The 19,174-nt window shown below is 46.7% G+C and overlaps 1 protein-coding gene across 1 annotated transcript; it reads left to right on the top strand.

Moving 5' to 3' along the window:
- Positions 1 to 743: 743 nt before the first annotated feature.
- On the top strand, positions 744 to 8,915 carry LOC310863531 (putative nuclear hormone receptor HR38). The gene is made up of 7 exons (XM_083771943.1): positions 744 to 882; positions 3,452 to 4,329; positions 5,577 to 5,706; positions 6,156 to 6,325; positions 7,164 to 7,366; positions 7,757 to 7,935; positions 8,118 to 8,915. The coding sequence occupies exons 2-7, from the start codon at positions 3,454 to 3,456 to the stop codon at positions 8,384 to 8,386; spliced, it is 1,827 nt and encodes a 608-aa protein (XP_083628069.1). The 5' UTR covers positions 744 to 882; positions 3,452 to 3,453; the 3' UTR covers positions 8,387 to 8,915.
- Positions 8,916 to 19,174: the final 10,259 nt, after the last annotated feature.

Below are 19,174 nucleotides of genomic sequence, written 5' to 3' on the forward strand. Positions count from 1 at the left end.
ACTATCATTTAGCTGGGGACCCCCTGGAACTGCCTGCAAGGACCCCTGGGGGTCCCTGGACCCCACTTTGGGAACCACTGATGTAGGCTATATGGAGTAACAATCTTTAGGCTAGCCTACTCCAGTATAGACAGTACTCAAATAAGTACTTACTGACTGTACTTATTTGAGTATACTGTCAATACTGTACTGTACAGTATTGAGTAAATGTACTCATACTTTACACAACTCACTGCACGTAACCAACTCATAATCATATTTCCAGTCATACAATGCCATGCGCAGATTAGGCAGTGTATTTATAGATTAATTCAGTCGGCAATAGCCCCACGTGTCCAACGTTTTCATTGTGAGTCTAAATATAGAAGACACACACACACACGCACGCACGCACGCACACACACACACACACACACACTGTACACGCGACACGCCCCCCCCCCCCCCCCCCCCCCCCGTTGCCTGCGTCAATGGAATCCCGTGCGCCGCGTGCGTCAAACGGAAGAAAACGTCCGTGCGTACGGCGGCGCCCATTGGCTCGCGCTCCGGAAAGTTTTCCACCGGGTTCCACCGGGTGTCCGCCGCCCACTTCACCATATATGGCGCTGAGACGCGCCCATTCGGCGCGGGGATCACCATAATAAAGCAGAGCGCATGGCGGTGGGTGTGTTACTTACCGTTAGATTTCTCTGCCTTGTGTGTGTGTGTGTGTGTGTGAGACGTGTGTGACAGTGACAGTGTGAGTGAGTACGCCACAGCCTCTGGCCAGAGGTTATAGCCTAAGCCTACAGCCTTGTATACGTTCATGTGTTCCTCTCGCGTGGAATAAACTAAAGACGCATTTCACCTGCGAAGTCCGGATATTTTAAAGTTATCAATCAGGTTGGTGGAAATTAGGTTATTTTTGTTATTTAATGACTTCAATGATTGTGATGTGTTTTAAAACTGCTGCTAGTGGGTGCTACTTGGGTGCAGCTTTGTTTTATTTCCATTATATTAATCCATAACACATGTATACGAATGCAACATCTAACGTTGGAAGATTGGACATAGATGGGTGTTTCACAGTTTATTCTTGTGTTTATATGTGATATTGCAGCATTGTTCTTTAGCACATTCAACTGTCTGTAGCTAGATATTTTGTTTGTATTATCTAATAATGTGTGCTGTGCATTAAACTAAAGCAAAGGTGTTTTTATAACCTACAACATTATGCAATATCTATGAAGGTTGCATGACAGGTATAGCTTATTATCTGGGTTATATTATATAGGCTATAGTATTAGATGTGGGTAGCCAGCATAATAACCCCTCAAAGGACAGGGTAGGTGTTTGCAAATGTCCTATATTGTCTTCATCAGACGGGCATATATAGCCTGCATACAGTACCTTATCCTGCTATAGGTGGGTGCCCATGAAGTTCAGAGCTTAAAACTAATATTTGTGCATGAACAAATTAAACTACAGCAGAAATAAATTACAGGGCTTATTTTATTTTATAACTTATCAATTAACTTGATATGGACCAATTCATAGTTGTTCTATATGACGGTATATATATCAGATAAAGAAAAGGACAGTCTCAATCATACAGTAAGCATTGACATACTGTACATTCATGCATTGGCTTCTCAGCACACATTATATACAACATAGTATTCCCCTGCTTTAGCAGCTAGGCTAGGCCAGTGGTTCATCAATTTGGGGTCAAGGACCCCCAAATCGACCCTAATTAGCCCGCGGACCCTCCATTTGAAAAGATATCCCAGGGACCTCCATAAGAGAAGATTTTTACAGCAGTGATTCTTCTCAACCCGTTTAATTTCAAGGACCCCCCAGTTTGACATGCATATTAGTCTATACATTTAATGGCATTTCTATCTGCAGGGACCCCAATTTATACTGTAAAATCAATGTTAATTTAACTCTGAGTGTGTACAAATGGAACCAAATGGACCCATTTGTATACACTCTCCCATAAGGTGTTCCAAACTATATCATTTAGCTGCACGAGGACCCCCTGGAACTCCCTGGAGGACCGGGTCCCCGGCCCGGGGCCCCACTTTGGGAACCACTGGTTCTACTGTACCTGAAACCCAATACACTGTACCCTCTGGACGGTGCAGCCCGTCCTACATGTCACACAGAGGGTTACCCTGTTCTGAAGCCAAGGGGCTTTTTACAGACATTCAATAACAGTAATGGTGGCTCGCTGACTGCCCGGCATGCAGGACATAGCTCCCCAGGCTTTCTCACAGACAGACAGGCAGCTCCCCAGGCCTTCTGACAGACAGTGCTAGTAAAAATACTACATTTCTTTACTCCAGTTAACGCATTCTGACCTGAGATCAGATTCTAAAAATGTTTCTGTCGTTCTTCGATTTTTCAAAAATAGCAGATGGCGCGCTATGAGCTTGTAGATCTGGTATTTTTAAATAGCTAAAGCATAGCATCATGCTAACACCAAAAGGGGTGTATATCAAGTAGAAGTTGAACCAAAAGTAAAAGTACTCATTGTGCAGAAGCAAGTTTAAAATGTAGAGAAAGAAAAGAAAATAGCTGATCTACAAGCTCGCATTGTGAGCTTGTACATCGCAACATGACGTGTAGTGAGCTTTTATATCGCTTTTTCCCCCCTCACAATTTGCTGTAGCCTACAACTAAGTACTGTACTGTATATAGCCTAGAGGGTACGTATGTGCATGACATCATCTTCACACACGGAAGTTATGCAGGAACGCCTACTGAGTGGCAATAAACTACTTTCTGGCCTTGACAGCCCATACATCCAAACAGAACAGTCAGATTCTACAGTATCTGATTGCATTAAACAACGTTAAACTCACTTTGCCACTCGATTTCACACTCACGTCACATGGACGTAAATACACCGGATAATGGATATAGCACAGTTGCTCATTTTCATCCGCAGTCCTCACAGGAAACACAAAACGGAAAAACAGACATTCAAACAGTGTAATACATTTACATGACATTACATATAGGGAACACAGCATAAAAAATAAATACACCTCAAATAATCATGAATGGTTGCAGCTTTGGTTTTCAAGCAACCATTTTTTCAGATTGTATTTAAAAGAGGGAAATGTAGCACAATCCCTTATACGCAGAGGAAGGCCATTCCAAGCTACACAACCCTGTACTGAGAGGACATTTTGGCCCAATGTTGTTTGCCGGTGCTGCACTTCGCAGTCTCCTCGAGTGGTTGCTCTGGTACTGATTCCCCTATCAGGCTTTCGTTTAATGAATTCACTCAGGGGGGGCAGGCACAGACCATGTAGGGTCTTGTATATGACCCCGACCTGTTTGAAAATTTTACATGTGTGTTGCATAACAATATACTGACATGAATGAGTCCTTAAACTAATCACCCCGGCCGTCAATCTAGTTTCAGTTGTTTAATTCTCACTGTCCTTCTCTCTTTTTCCAGCGATGCCCTGCATTCAAACCCAATACGGAATGTTGTCCCATGACAGCTACTTAAGCTCAGACTTCTCCAACCCTGACCTCAATGTGAAGCTGGTAATGGACCTCGGCGGGGGCCAAAAGGACCTGCAGCTGTCCGCCTCTCCGCTGCCAAGCATCAATACCTTGGTGGACGGCGGCTACGTGAGCGAGTTCGACGCCTACTCCTGCAAGATCGGCCCCGTGGGCGCGGGCGGTGCGGGCGCCCCGTCCAGCCAGTGCAGCGGAGGGCCCGGTTCCTGCAGTCCCCAGCACCAACAGCCCTTCAAGCTGGACGACCTGCAGGTGTACGGCTGCTACCCGGGCTCCTTCGCCCTCAGCTACCTGGACGAGACGCTGTCCTCCTGCGGCTCCGACTACTACGGCAGCCCGGTCGGAGCCGCCTCCTCTCCCACCGCCGCGTCGGGGGGCTTCCAGACGCAGCCCCCGGCTCCCGCCGGGCCCGCCTGGGACTCCCCGTTCGGCCCGTACTCTCCGGCTCCCACGCCCTGGGGGGTCTCCGACAAGGCCGCCTTGGCCCAGCAGCTCTCCTTCTTCACCTTCAGCCCCCCGACGACAGACCAGCACTCCCCTCTACAGGGGGGTCTGCCCGGCCACGACCCCCAGCAGCAGCAACAACCGGGAGGGGTCGAGGAGGACCCCTTCTTTGCGTCTCCTCAGCACCTCTCGCCTCTCCACTGCCCGCCTCTCTGCCTGGACCAGGGGGGGTCTCTGGAGCTGGAGGGGAGCCCCAAGGCCTGTGGCCCCGTGGCCCCCGAGGGACGCTGCGCTGTCTGCGGGGACAACGCCTCCTGTCAGCACTACGGCGTCCGCACCTGTGAGGGCTGCAAAGGCTTCTTTAAGGTATATTAAACACCTGTGAGGGCTGCAAAGGCTTCTTTAAGGTATATTAAACACCTGTGAGGGCTGCAAAGGCTTCTTTAAGGTATATTAAACACCTGTGAGGGCTGCAAAGGCTTCTTTAAGGTATATTAAACACCTGTGAGGGCTGCAAAGGCTTCTTTAAGGTATATTAAACACCTGTGAGGGCTGCAAAGGCTTCTTTAAGGTATATTAAACACCTGTGAGGGCTGCAAAGGCTTCTTTAAGGTATATTAAACACCTGTGAGGGCTGCAAAGGCTTCTTTAAGGTATATTAAACACCTGTGAGGGCTGCAAAGGCTTCTTTAAGGTATATTAAACACCTGTGAGGGCTGCAAAGGCTTCTTTAAGGTATATTAAACACCTGTGAGGGCTGCAAAGGCTTCTTTAAGGTATATTAAACACCTGTGAGGGCTGCAAAGGCTTCTTTAAGGTACACAATAACACCTGTGAGGGCTGCAAAGGCTTCTTTAAGGTACACAAAACCATAGACCGGCTCTAGGGCGTGTGTGTCTTCTTGAGAGGAAACAACATGGAGGCAAGCTTTTGCATAAGCATATAGAAGGGGAAGCTAGCTGATTTTAGTGTGTCACTAAAGCGGTGTATTTTTTATTGGGCCTTTTGACTCCAAGGCTTTCAGCTTCAAGGAAGAAACCAAAAAAAGAGAGAAGACATATTTGCACATTATAATAACCACACCTGGGGGTCTATTCGAGTAATGTTAACTCCATAGACACATACAAAACGGTATGGTAAAGGTATGGTAAAAAAAACTATGGCACCCCCTCTTTAAGGTACAAAAGCAGCACATGTCATTTTAGAGGCCACTAAGTCCGTGGTTCCCAAACCTTCCCATGCCTAGGACCCCCAAATAGCTGAAAATAATAATATGTACAGCGGTTTGAAAGTGGTTGAATTTAATAGAAAAATATATGTATTTACATATGTACATAAAAAAAGTGGCTGGATGGGAACCACAAGGTTGCCAGTTCGAACCCTGTGGGCTCCCCCAGAGTTAGTGTCCAAGTGTCCTTGAGCAAGACTCTGAACCCCTGATTGCTCCTGATGTGCAGGTTTGGTGCCTTGTATGGTTTCCGCCGCCATCGGTGAATTGATGCACAATCTATGTAAAGCGCCTTAGATAAAGGCCCTATAAAAATGCATTGTTATTCACACATTAAGTTCTACGGTGCTTTATACCCTCTAACGGAGTTCCTTCTGTCCGACAGCGAACGGTGCAGAAGAACGCCAAATACGTGTGCCTCGCCAACAAAGACTGTCCGGTGGACAAGAGGCGGAGGAACCGCTGCCAGTTCTGCCGCTTCCAGAAGTGCCTCGTAGTGGGCATGGTAAAAGAAGGTAATTATACCATTCTGACCTGAGATCAGATTCTATAAATGTCTTCTACATCCTGACAGTTTTCTGAAAAAGCTATGTTTCTATGTCAGTCGTTCTTGCGATTTAATTTTTTTTGCTAAAGCATAACATAATGCTAACACCAAAAGGGGTTCCCACCCAAAATGGGTTATACCCACGCCGCAGACAGTCACACCTCCTTACGCGGAGCAATGCAAGTCACGGGACTGTTATGTGTGGTTTTGTCACGTTGAAAACCAAACACCGGTGGGATGACGGACACGTGAAACCGCGCCAGCTGTATAGAGAAAGCGAGGAATTGAAATGGACACGAGTCGAGGGGCTGTTTTTAAAGTCTGAGGGGGTACAATATCAATAAGTACACTCACAGGGAGCCACGTGAGTTGAGTGTTGAGTTCACCATCTCTCTCTCTCTCTTTTCCATCTCTCAGTCGTACGTACCGACAGCCTCAAAGGGCGGCGCGGCCGCCTGCCTTCTAAACCCAAGACGGGGGCGGCTGCCGAGGCCCCGTCCATCACACCTCCGGTCAACATCATCACCTCCCTAGTCCGAGGGCACCTGGAGTCAAACCCCTCCATAGGCAAGCTGGACTACTCCAAGGTACTAAGGCTGAGGGTTTCACTTGTTGAGTTGGTGCCGTGCTAGGCTAGGCTAGCCACTCCTATAGACAGCTATGTGTGTGTGTGTGTGTGTGTCTTACAGCTGTGTCTGTCTCTACGGAAATAGTGTTTTGTTGACCACCAAGTGTCCCTGTTGCGCAGCCTAACACACACATGCGCACGCACAGAGGCACAGAATCAAACATTGTACGGTCATGCTTCGCCAGGAGCAGCCTGGGGGGCTTGGTTCCAGGTTTAAAATGTGTTATATAAATATTTTCTGTAAATCTCTATATGGGAAAAATGAATGGGCTTTCGATGTGTGTGGCCCCAAAATGGCCGCCACTGCTACGACCTATAGAACAGTGGTTCTGGAAAGTGGGGTCCGTGGACCCCAAGGGGTACCTGAGGGAGTTCCAGGGGGTCCCCAGCAAAATGGTAGTTTGGAACAAAATGGACGATTATGGGTCTGTAACTCAGAAAGTGTACAAATGGAACCAAATGGGTCCATTTGGTTCCATGTGTACACTCTCTGAGTTAAATTAACTAACATTGATTTTACAATATAAATTCGGGGTCCCAGAGATAGAAATGCCATTAAATGGGGGTCCGTAGACTAATGCAAGTCAAACTGGGGTCCCTGGCATATCTTTGGAAATGGGGGTCCGCAGGCTAATTAGTGTCAATTTGGGGGTCCTTAATTGACATGAAAACGTTTTGGAACCACTGCTATAGAAATCTGAGAGTGTAGAAATATTCCCAAATGGACACGGTCGGACTGCGTAGAGAGAAGATGCATTGGAGAATAACGGTTCCATGTCTGCTCGCTTGCTCCTCAGTACAAGGAGATAGACGTGGACCTATCGGAGAAAGAGGACGCCAGTGACATCCAGCAGTTCTACGACCTGCTCTCAGGAACCATGGAGGTGGTGAAGAAATGGGCCGAGACCGTCCCGGGATTCACAGACTTCTGCCCAGAGGACCAGGAGCTGCTGCTAGAATCCTCCTTTGTGGAGCTCTTCATCCTTCGCCTGGCATACAGGTTGGCCCTGTTAAAAACACTATATAAACACTATATACTACTACATTCATGTCAACAATCACAATGACACCAGACAGTGGCCGACTGTGGCCGACTGTCGCTCCTCCTGTCTACATGTCGAAGTGTCCTTGGGCAAGACACTGAACCCCAAATTGCTCCCGATGTGCTGGTTGGATAAAGGCACTATACAGTTTAAATGCACCATTTACCAACATCAATACAGCATGGAATTGTGGAGCTAAATCTCATCAAATGGTGGTCCGTGGCTCAAAAGCCGAATAAATAATGGACCTTGATGTGAAAAGGGCTGAAAACCACCTGACTACAGCACTGGTCATCACGGGGCAATCGGTACTAACACCATGCGACTGTGTCTGTACTGCGTAATAGGTCCAGTCCAGAGAAGAACAAGCTGATCTTCTGTAACGGCCTGGTGCTCCACCGCATGCAGTGCATCCGCGGCTTCGGCGACTGGATCGACTCCATCATGGACTTTGCTCAGAGTCTCCATCGCATGAACCTGGACATCTCCTCCTTCGCCTGCCTCGCAGCACTCGTCATCATCACTGGTGAGAGACACGCACGCACGCACGCACACACATACGCAACAAGCTCAGTTTCATTGTGACTGTTCCATGTGTTAACCCAAGACCTGCAGGTCGATTCTACAAATTCCTTCTAAACCAGTGGTTCAAAAATAGCACGAAGCACCAGTTCTGTTCTCACTGTATGAATCCCTTGCTTCCCCCAGATCGCCACGGCCTCAAGGAGCCCCGGCGAGTGGAGGACTTCCAGAGCCATCTGATCACCTGCTTGAGGGAACACGTGGCGAGCGGAGGCGGCTCGGAGGCCGGCGTCCGCCCCCAGCCCAACTATCTGTCTCGTCTCCTGGGCAAGCTCCCCGAGCTAAGGACCCTCTGCACCCAAGGCCTCCAGCGAATCTTTTACCTGAAGCTGGAGGACCTAGTCCCCCCGCCGCCCATCGTGGACAAAATCTTCATGGATACCCTACCGTTCTGAAAGGACAGACACAATTCCCCTTAAAAAGGGGAATCATTTAAGTGGATGAATCCAACTTTTGCAACGATAAACTCACAAAGGGAACATTTGTGTGTGTCAGGTCTTCTGAACTCTGTTTGTGAGATGATCTGCTTCTTCGTCGGTGTCACCACGTTTTATCCCTTCGGTTGTGTGCACTTATAACCTGACCCTGCCAGATTGCGGCAGTACTGAGTTCACCAGTTCACCTCCTCCTCCTGCCTGCATCTGGGATCTCTCAGGCAGAAACCATGAATCAGCGGGACAAAAATCTGATATCTCCATAAGTCTCGCGTTAATCCCGCCTCTAGCGGCCGCATATCGCTCCTCTAGCGGCCACATACAGCCACATATCACTCCTCTAGCGGCCTCATACAGCCTCATATCACTCCTCTAGCGGCCTCATACAGCCTCATATCACTCCTCTAGCGGCCTCATACAGCCTCATATCACTCCTCTAGCGGCCTCATACAGCCGCATATCACTCCTCTAGCAGCCTCATACAGCCTCATATCACTCCTCTAGCGGCCTCATACAGCCTCATATCACTCCTCTAGCGGCCTCATACAGCCGCATATCACTCCTCTAGCGGCCTCATACAGCCGCATATCACTCCTCTAGCGGCCTCATACAGCCTCATATCACTCCTCTAGCGGCCTCATACAGCCTCATATCACTCCTCTAGCGGCCTCATAGAGCCGCATATCACTCCTCTAGCGGCCTCATACAGCCTCATATCACTCCTCTAGCGGCCTCATAGAGCCGCATATCACTCCTCTAGCGGCCTCATACAGCCTCATATCACTCCTCTAGCGGCCTCATACAGCCGCATATCACTCCTCTAGCGGCCTCATACAGCCTCATATCACTCCTCTAGCGGCCTCATACAGCCTCATATCACTCCTCTAGCGGCCTCATAGAGCCGCATATCACTCCTCTAGCGGCCTCATACAGCCTCATATCACTCCTCTAGCGGCCTCATACAGCCACATATCACTCCTCTAGCGGCCTCATACAGCCTCATATCACTCCTCTAGCGGCCTCATACAGCCTCATATCACTCCTCTAGTGGCCTCATACAGCCTCATATCACTCCTCTAGCGGCCTCATACAGCCTCATATCACTCCTCTAGCGGCCTCATACAGCCTCATATCACACTCCTCTAGCGGCCTCATACAGCCTCATATCACTCCTCTAGCGGCCTCATACAGCCACATATCACTCCTCTAGCGGCCTCATACAGCCTCATATCACTCCTCTAGCGGCCTCATACAGCCTCATATCACTCCTCTAGTGGCCTCATACAGCCTCATATCACTCCTCTAGCGGCCTCATACAGCCACATATCACTCCGGCCAGAATACATCGTCTCTGCCTGAGAGATCCCAGACTCACCCTTTAAGCTGGCAGAATGCAAATGTTGTCCAGCAGGAGGAGTGGTTCGACCAGGCAAGTGTGCACTGGCAAATAAGGTCCGACTCCAGTGAAATTAGCCCCTCCCCAACCCGTCCGACAGGAGTATACGGTGATTAGTATTATTGCCATCACCTGGGTGGCTCAGTCGTGTAACTTTGCCGACGTTAAGCTGTGTGTGTGTTCAACGAAACAGCCATGCAAAGAACACTGACATTTTGGATTGGCAATGTTTGGACAATCGCTTTTTGAGGTATAGGGTTTAGCGAAGGGCTAATTCCACTGATTATGACCTGCTAATACAGTATAAGAGAAAATTACAGATGTGTGAATATGGTCAGTGGGTGTTTTTAAAACAGAACAGAATTAGCATAGCTTATAGTGTACGAAGACAGTTTCAATTGCCAGAGACAACATAATGCATTTGTATAGAGCATTTTGTATAGGCTTTATTGCTTTGAAAGATGTATACATTTGGTCATTGCCACTACAATGCCACATGGGTGGCTGATAGGGGTGACCCGCCATAATATGTTCAGTTCTAACAAAACAAAGAGTTAACAAGTTCATACGATGAAACATTTCGACATGGATCTTTGACACATCACAAGTTGAAGGTTGTAACTTATTTTGTACACAAAGACAGACACATCTCTAATTCCTGAATTGTACAGTCCTATATTTCATTTTACTAAAAGATAGACCTGAGCTGACACTCCTTCAGGTCGTTGTATATAATCACAATAGAATGTTTTACACCTGTGGAAGGTCTTGGACCAAAGATGATTTTATTTTTAAAACAAACCTAAAAGCCTTAAAATCCAAAGTATAGTGCCATAATTCTAATTGACCACGCACAGTCACACACACCATTTTACATCATACCCACCCCCCTACCCCAGTGTAGTTTCCTCCAATATCCAAGCAGCAAATTCTTGTGAAATAGATATACCAGCAGAATTAAAATGTGCCTTTGAAACCTTTCATCGTTGAAACACAAGTGGTTTGTAAATACATTTTTGTGCATTTCATTCCAAATGTCACAGACCATTTTAATAATTTGCTCATTTCCTTTCCCATTTTGGAAATGAGGCACCTTATACCGTTATTATGGTTATATACCGTTATGGTTAAACCATTATGTGAAAGCCTATATTGAAGACCCTATGGCAGACCTTGACATTAAGGGTGCGTTCGGAAATGCGCACCGGGAATGTGGTCAGTTTGTTGAGTGTGGTGGGCGGTGACGTCACAGAGTGCGTTCAGTGTGCCTTATTTACGAACGACCACAGCTGTGACGCAATCACACTGATTCACAGTCACCGGACAACCCCAGCTTCAGGGTAGGGTCGCTCAGTGGACGACCCCAGCTTCAGGGTAGGGTCGCTCAGTGGACGACCCCAGCTTCAGGGTAGGGTCGCTCAGTGGACGACCCCAGCTTCAGGGTAGGGTCGCTCAGTGGACGACCCCAGCTTCAGGGTAGGGTCGCTCAGTGGACGACCCCAGCTTCAGGGTAGGGTCGCTCAGTGCGGGCACTCGGCACACACGGTGCGCATTTCCGAACGCACACTAAGAATATGGGTATTGTAGTGCCCAAATCCTATATTTGGGTGCTACTGGATGCTGACGTCTCCATTCAGTTGGTATTAAATCATATTTATTTGCTGCCAAAGTCCTATACTAAGATAAATACAATAAAATAAACAGCCAAAACGTATAGACCAGCAGCCTGACAAACACAGTCGGAACCTCACATCAGCAACACCTGCACTCAATCAGTGACCTTGACGTTGACCAAGCCCCCTACTGTGATGTCATCTATTAGTTGCCTATTAATAACATAAGTCATAATGGCTCTTACAGGTAGTATATTCATGTGACATTCATTGACAGGCCTATGTTGTGGTTTATTTATTACCAAGATATTTGAATGCATAAGCTTGCAAAATTTAAATGGCATAAATAAAGCCATTTGTTGTCCTCAACATTTTTTGAGGCAAAGTATGCGAAATGTATTTCCTGAAGTTTGCAATCAGACAAATAATTTTCCTCCCTCTGCAGTGTGTGTGTGTGAGTCAGCTTTTAGAACATGGAAAATGTATTGGAAATATGAAAATCTTTACCCTTTAAAACGTAGTTTAACTAGAGTTTGTAAAGTACTGTTTTACACTTTTATTCTGAACAGGAGGTATGCACCGTTTTTTTATGTTTGTTTGTCTGTTTGTTATTTCTTCGAAATCTAAATCACAATGAAATGTGAATTATTTTTGCGCAGCTAAGATCATTTGTTTGAATATTTTTAAATACTTTGTGAGTTTCTGTGATGTAGTTTACAATACATGGAAAGAAAATAAGTATTTGATAATTATGAGAAAATAAAAAAACATATATATTTGAAACATAAAACTGTCTGCAATATTTCCTAGATAACCATCAGATTATGTCTTCTTTCATAATCTTATCCTACCATGTTTTTAAGCAAAAAACTACTTTAAGCTAAAATATAGAATACATTAAAATATCAATTTCGAACCCGGGCTCCCCAGAGTTAGTGTCGAAGTGTCCTTGAGCAAGACACTGAACCCCTAACTGCTCCTGATGTGCTGGTTGGTGCCTTGCATGGTTTCCACCGCCATCGGTGTATGAACGTGTGTGTGAATGGGTGAATGACTGAATGTAATGCACAATCTATGTAAAGCGCCTTGGATAAAGGCGCTATATAAATGCACCATTTATCAATGTAAAATTCATACTGTACACATTCTGATATACAATACAATTTATATTTGCGGTATATTATATGTGTTGACCACATACAGTAGAAAAGAGTTTGAGGACACGCAGCCACGGTCATGGTGCACTTTTATTCTACTTATGAGGGCGGATTCTGCCAACGCATCTCAATGGGAATGGATTTACAAGGAGGGAGACCCTGGACACCGAGGGGCCAGGGTCAGACAGGAGGGAGACCCACACTTCAAGAGCTTTTATTCAGATGAAACAGCGTTTCTGTCTCGTGGCCTTCCTCAGGCATCGAGGTCGCAAGACCGAATAAATAGAAACGTTGCACTTCTAGTGTACGTCTACTGCTTTGTCACCAACGCACACTGCAACAAACTGAACCGTGTGTGTGGAAGTCTTCTCTTCCGCACACACAGGGTGGGGGGGTGGAGGGGGGGGGATGCTCCATTCCCATTTAAATGCATTGGCAGCAGAATCCGCCCTCATAAGTAAGCCTTGCCGAGCCATGAGGCCCATAGGACTGGAGCCTATCTCCTGTATCTATTCTGTAGCCATGAGGCCCATAGGACTGGAGCCTATCTCCTGTATCTATTCTGTAACGTGAAGCAGCTTGAAGTATAGTATGCTATAGTATGTCGCAGGGACAAACCCCCAATCCAACCCTTGATGCTGAGTGCCAAGCAGGGAGGCACTGGGTCGCATTTTTAGAGTCTTTGGGATCGAACTGGGTCCCATTTTCAGAGTCTTTGGGATCGAACTGGGTCCTTGGTAGGACATAAGTCCCCTAACCTCATATCAGTCTTAACCGGCCACATAAGTCCCCTAACCTCATATCAGTCTTAACCGGCCACATAAGTCCCCTAACCTCATATCAGTCTTAACTGGCCACATAAGTCCCCTAACCTCATATCAGTCTAAACCGGCCACATACTGTAAGTCCCCTAACCTCATATCAGTCTTAACCGGCCACATACTGTAAGTCCCCTAACCTCATATCAGTCTTAACCGGCCACATAAGTCCCCTAACCTCATATCAGTCTTAACTGGCCACGTAAGTCCCCTAACCTCATATCAGTCTAAACCGGCCACATAAGTCCCCTAACCTCGATATCAGTCTTAACCGGCCACATACTGTAAGTCCCCTAACCTCTGTGGCAGGGGGCGGGATCAAGGTGTCTGTGAGTGGGGTGACAGCAAGGGGCCAGCTAGGCACTCCAATGTTGAAGCGCTGGGCCCTAGTGGTAGGAGGAAGGACTGCAGGCGGACCCGTGGATTCATGACGAGGAAACCCCGTGCAACCGAGCGCTCAATGTTAAAGCCCAGCTGCACTTCCGCATTTGGGCACAGCGGAAAAATGCGGAAATAAGGGTGCTTCAAAACGCCACTGAGCAACTTCCACTGACATGAATAGCGGAGGGGGCGGAGCTTCGCACCAGTTCAGTCTCTATCCTTTTAATACTCTATGGGTGACAGGGCTGGCTTTGCCTGCAGCTCACAGGCGCACCTGCAGCAGATTGTGTCAATTAAATGAAGGACAGCTGCTGTGTATATAAGGAAGCTAATGTGCTTAATGTGTGCTCTGTTGCAGTGAGAGGCTGGGTCCAGACAGAGCCACACAATACTCCACATTCCTGCCTGCTAGAACTGGATGTTTAATGTCACACGGTGACTACATGTTTAGTTGAAGTTATATGATTCACTTGATACATTTTAGTTTTGGCTCCTGTTAATGACGGAGACAGTGTTTGTTGACCAATTCCCTGGCTTAAGAGGAATAAACAGCCTACTTGAGAACAACTGCCTGTGTCGTGTCCTGGGTTGTGACCCGCTTGGTCACAACCTCATATCAGTCTTAACCGGCCACGTAAGTCCCCTAACCTCATAGCAGGCTTAACCGCGGGCTTGACTCCCGATCCCGACGGCCTTTACTGCATGTCACTCCCCCATAATGCATTATGGAGGACCCTTGAAATTAAAAAGCAAAAAATATATATATAATATATATATACTTTTAAAGAGAATCAAGCGAAAGAAGTGGCCAGAATCTCTTTTGTTCTTCTTCAGAGAGGTGTTAATATAACCGGGTGGCACTGAGACCATATGATCATAAGATATGCCACCATGCCACTTGCAGCCACAGCAGGCCTGCAATCAGCCACTTGACACCCGATCCTCTACCGCACAGAACAGAACACAAAGTTCTGGTCACAGGGTTTTGGCTTATTGGCAGACACGGTGGAAAAAAGGGGACAAGAGGAGGGGAAGATGAGCAGGCGGTATGGAAAGCAGCTAACAGAGATCGGTCATTACATTATAAAATACCAAGAAGCACATGTGTGTCCCACTATCTCTCTCTCTCTCTCTCTCTCTCTCTCTGTAAAATGCAGCACTAATTATATGCTCAGTAGCGATGTGTATATATAAGCAGGGCTGGACACACTTGTGCCATGCGTGTTCTGGTTTCTATAGAAACCAGAACCTTGTGCCAGGAAGCTGCATAACAGTGCAACATATTTGATGGTGTATTAAAACGAATACTGTTGTAGATAATTAAACAGGTTTTCTCTGGGTTATTAGATCAGACACGTTGATGGAAAAAAACAATTTTCCGCATTCATCTTTGTTTGTTTTTTTCTTGTTGCGATGCTCTTTTGATTTTAGTTTTCGTCATAGTCTCTTGAATAGTTTTCACTTGGTTTTAGTCACATTTTAGTCACCCGGAATGTTTTAGTGTTTAGTCTATTTTTAGTCGACTAAATGTCATATGATTTTAGTCGACTAAATCTACAGTTGATTTAGTCGACTACAATGTTTTTTGGCGGGCCTTGATGCCGTCATAATGGCTGATTTTACACTTGCTGAAAATAGCCGATCTTGAACTTGTAGAACAGCTATTTTCAGCATGCAACCAAGTGTAAAATGACTTATACTGGATCTCTTGTCCACTAGTCCCTTCCTAAGATTTTAGTCTAGTTTTTATTTGTTGACATATATTGTATGTCTATATATTGTCAATATATTTAGTCTTAGTTTCAGTCATCATAGCTTAGTTTTCATTTAGTTTCCATTTAGTTTTCGTCAGTGCAAAAAGGTATAGTTGACGAAAACAACACTGCCCGACACCATGCGCGCTTTCACCCAAATGTGTAAATGTGTGCCATCTTGTCGCCGTGCTTTAGCCACCATGTCCCCTAGCTGGATGTCCCCTAGCAGGATGTCCCCTAACAGGATGTCCCCTAGCAGGATGTCCCCTAGCAGGATGTCCCCTAACAGGATGTCCCCTAGCAGGATGTCCCCTAACAGGATGTCCCCTAGCAGGATGTCCCCTAGCAGGATGTCCCCTAACAGGATGTCCCCTAGCAGGATGTCCCCTAACAGGATGTCCCCTAGCAGGATGTCCCCTAACAGGATGTCCCCTAGCAGGATGTCCCCTAGCAGGATGTCCCCTAGCAGGATGTCCCCTAGCAGGATGTCCCCTAGCAGGATGTCCCCTAGCAGGATGTCCCCTAACAGGATGTCCCCTAGCAGGATGTCCCCTAACAGGATGTCCCCTAACAGGATGTCCCCTAACAGGATGTCCCCTAGCAGGATGTCCCCTAGCAGGATGTCCCCTAGCAGGATGTCCCCTAGCAGGATGTCCCCTAGCAGGATGTCCCCTAACAGGATGTCCCCTAACAGGATGTCCCCTAACAGGATGTCCCCTAACAGGATGTCCCCTAGCAGGATGTCCCCTAACAGGATGTCCCCTAACAGGATGTCCCCTAGCAGGATGTCCCCTAACAGGATGTCCCCTAGCAGGATGTCCCCTAGCAGGATGTCCCCTAGCAGGATGTCCCCTAGCAGGATGTCCCCTAGCTGGATGTCCCCTAGCAGGATGTCCCCTAGCTGGATGTCCCCTAGCAGGATGTCCCCTAGCTGGATGTCCCCTAGCAGGATGTCCCCTAGCAGGATGTCCCCTAGCAGGATGTCCCCTAGCAGGATGTCCCCTAGCAGGATGTCCCCTAGCTGGCTCGCCGTAACATGTCCCCTAGCTGGAGCGGCATGTCCCCTAGCCGGATCGCCATGGGGGTTGCATGTACCCTGTGGATTCAGGAACATGGTATAACCTTACAGTCTGGAGCACATGAGACACTGTGCGCTGCTGAAGTGTGATTTGTGGCACACATGTCATGGTATGATTTGCTGCCTCCAAACATACCAAGGCCTCTTTTTGCCCTCTGCATGGCAGAAAAACAACAGACACTGCAGAATTTATATAGAAACATACTGTAATGCATATAGAAACATACTGTAATGCATACTGTAAATATGGGGGGGGGGGTTGATTTTATTGACTAAAACTATGCCGAAAAATGTCCGTCGACAACCTTTTTTCACTGACGAAAATGTAATTAAAACAAAGCTATGATGACTAAAACTATATGACAAAATGTACTGACAATTTCGTCGACATTAAAAACCAGACTACTAATACCTAAGTGGAGAAGAGATCCAGTAGAAATGATAATCAGACCCTTCTGAACTGAGCGGTGCAGTGTGCAGCGGTGCAGTGTGCACAGACGTGCGCGCGTGCGTTCATAGCTGTTCATTGGAGCGGTGATGGAACACAAACAAAAACAACAACATTTTCTGTTTGGTCTGGCTCTGGACTGGGTAATAATATTGTTATTATTCTCTGTTTGGTCTGGCTCTGGACAATAATATTGTTATTATTTTATGTTTGGTCTGGCTCTGTAATAATAATTGTTATTATTTTATGTTTGGTCTGGCTCTGGAAGGGGTAATAATATTGTTATTATTTTCTGTTTGGTCTAGCTCTGTAATAATATTGTTATTATTTTCTGTTTGGTCTGCCTCTGGAAGGGGTAATAATATTGTTATTATTTTCTGTTTGGCCTGCCTCTGGAAGGGGTAATAATATTGTTCCGAGGGGAGGAAAGCCAATAGGCCTGTTTGTGAGGATACCGCACCTGTTGTTTATTGATGGACTGAGCTGTAAATATAAATAACTACTGTATGCAGGGTTGTTACTTGTTACGAGCTGTCTGGGTCTCCCCGGCTCCTCTCCTTTCTCTCATCTCTTGTCAGGCAGAAGACTCTTTTGTCCATGGAGCTTATAAATTATTAAGTAAAGACAAATGTCTATACAGTTTTTTTTTGTTTTCTGAAAAAATAAACCTGTAGCTATATCAGTGGTGCTCAAACGTTTTCATGCCAAGGACCCCCAATATTGTATCTGGCCGCTTGATATAGCAAACACTTTGCTTGATATCACTATATTATACTATACCATATGTTGTTCCAGGGATGCCCAGAAGCAAAGATTTGAGTTAGAAATGTCCGCTTGAAAGATTTGCATGTGCTGTGACTGTGAGCCTGTCTAACTGCTATCTTTGCATATGCAAAGTATAACATGCTTTTTAGCTAATGGACACAGATCCTTAGTGAGTTTTAAAGTAAGCAATGTGGAGATTGTGATTTATTTTTTGTGCCATGAAAATGTACCATCTCTGCATCCACATAGCGTGGCTCGATCTCAACAGCCCCCGATTCATGGGAACAGTCCTGTTGTTGTCTTGGTAGCTTGATTGGCCGGCACGGTGCTTGATTTATTCATGGTTAATTAGCCTACATAATAGATGAACAACGTTGACTTATGAAGCCAGACTGACTGCAGTGTTGACGTAGCGACAATATGAGGTAATCCAATCAGCCTATATAAGACTATGAGAGCAGTTGATGTGTGCAAAGGTGACATATTATGCCCTGAATGGGGCCAGAGATGCTATAGAAAGGGCCTGTCGTATACGCCCTGAAAGGGGCCAGAGATGCTATAGAAAGGGCCTGTCGTATACGCCCTGAAGGGCCTGTCGTATATGCCCTGAAGGGCCTGTCGTATATGCCCTGAAGGGCCTGTCGTATATGCCCTGAAAGGGGCCAGAGATGCTATAGAAAGGGCCTGTCGTATATGCCCTGAAAGGGGCCAGAGATGCTATAGAAAGGGCCTGTCGTATATGCCCTGAAAGGGGCCAGAGATGCTATAGAAAGGGCCTGTCGTATATGCCCTGAAAGGGGCCAGAGATGCTATAGAAAGGGCCTGTCGTATATGCCCTGAAAGGGGCCAGAGATGCTATAGAAAGGGCCTGTCGTATATGCCCTGAAAGGGGCCAGAGATGCTATAGAAAGGGCCTGTCGTATACGCCCTGAATGGGGCCAGAGATGCTATAGAAAGGGCCTGTCGTATATGCCCTGAATGGGGCCAGAGATGCTATAGAAAGGGCCTGTCGTATACGCCCTGAAGGGCCTGTCGTATATGCCCTGAATGGGGCCAGAGATGCTATAGAAAAGGCCTGTCGTATATGCCCTGAAAGGGGCCAGAGATGCTATAGAAAGGGCCTGTCGTATACGCCCTGAAGGGCCTGTCGTATATGCCCTGAATGGGGCCAGAAATGCTATAGAAAGGGCCTGTCGTATATGCCCTGAAAGGGGCCAGAGATGCTATAGAAAGGGCCTGTCGTATACGCCCTGAAGGGCCTGTCGTATATGCCCTGAATGGGGCAAGAGATGCTATAGATGGCCTGTCGTATGACAACCAATCCAAACAGATTTTTGAA

The sequence above is a fragment of the Protomyctophum parallelum genome, assembly GCF_964188405.1.
Source record: "Protomyctophum parallelum genome assembly, chromosome: 8".
In the NCBI taxonomy this organism is placed as follows: Eukaryota; Metazoa; Chordata; class Actinopteri; order Myctophiformes; family Myctophidae; genus Protomyctophum; species Protomyctophum parallelum.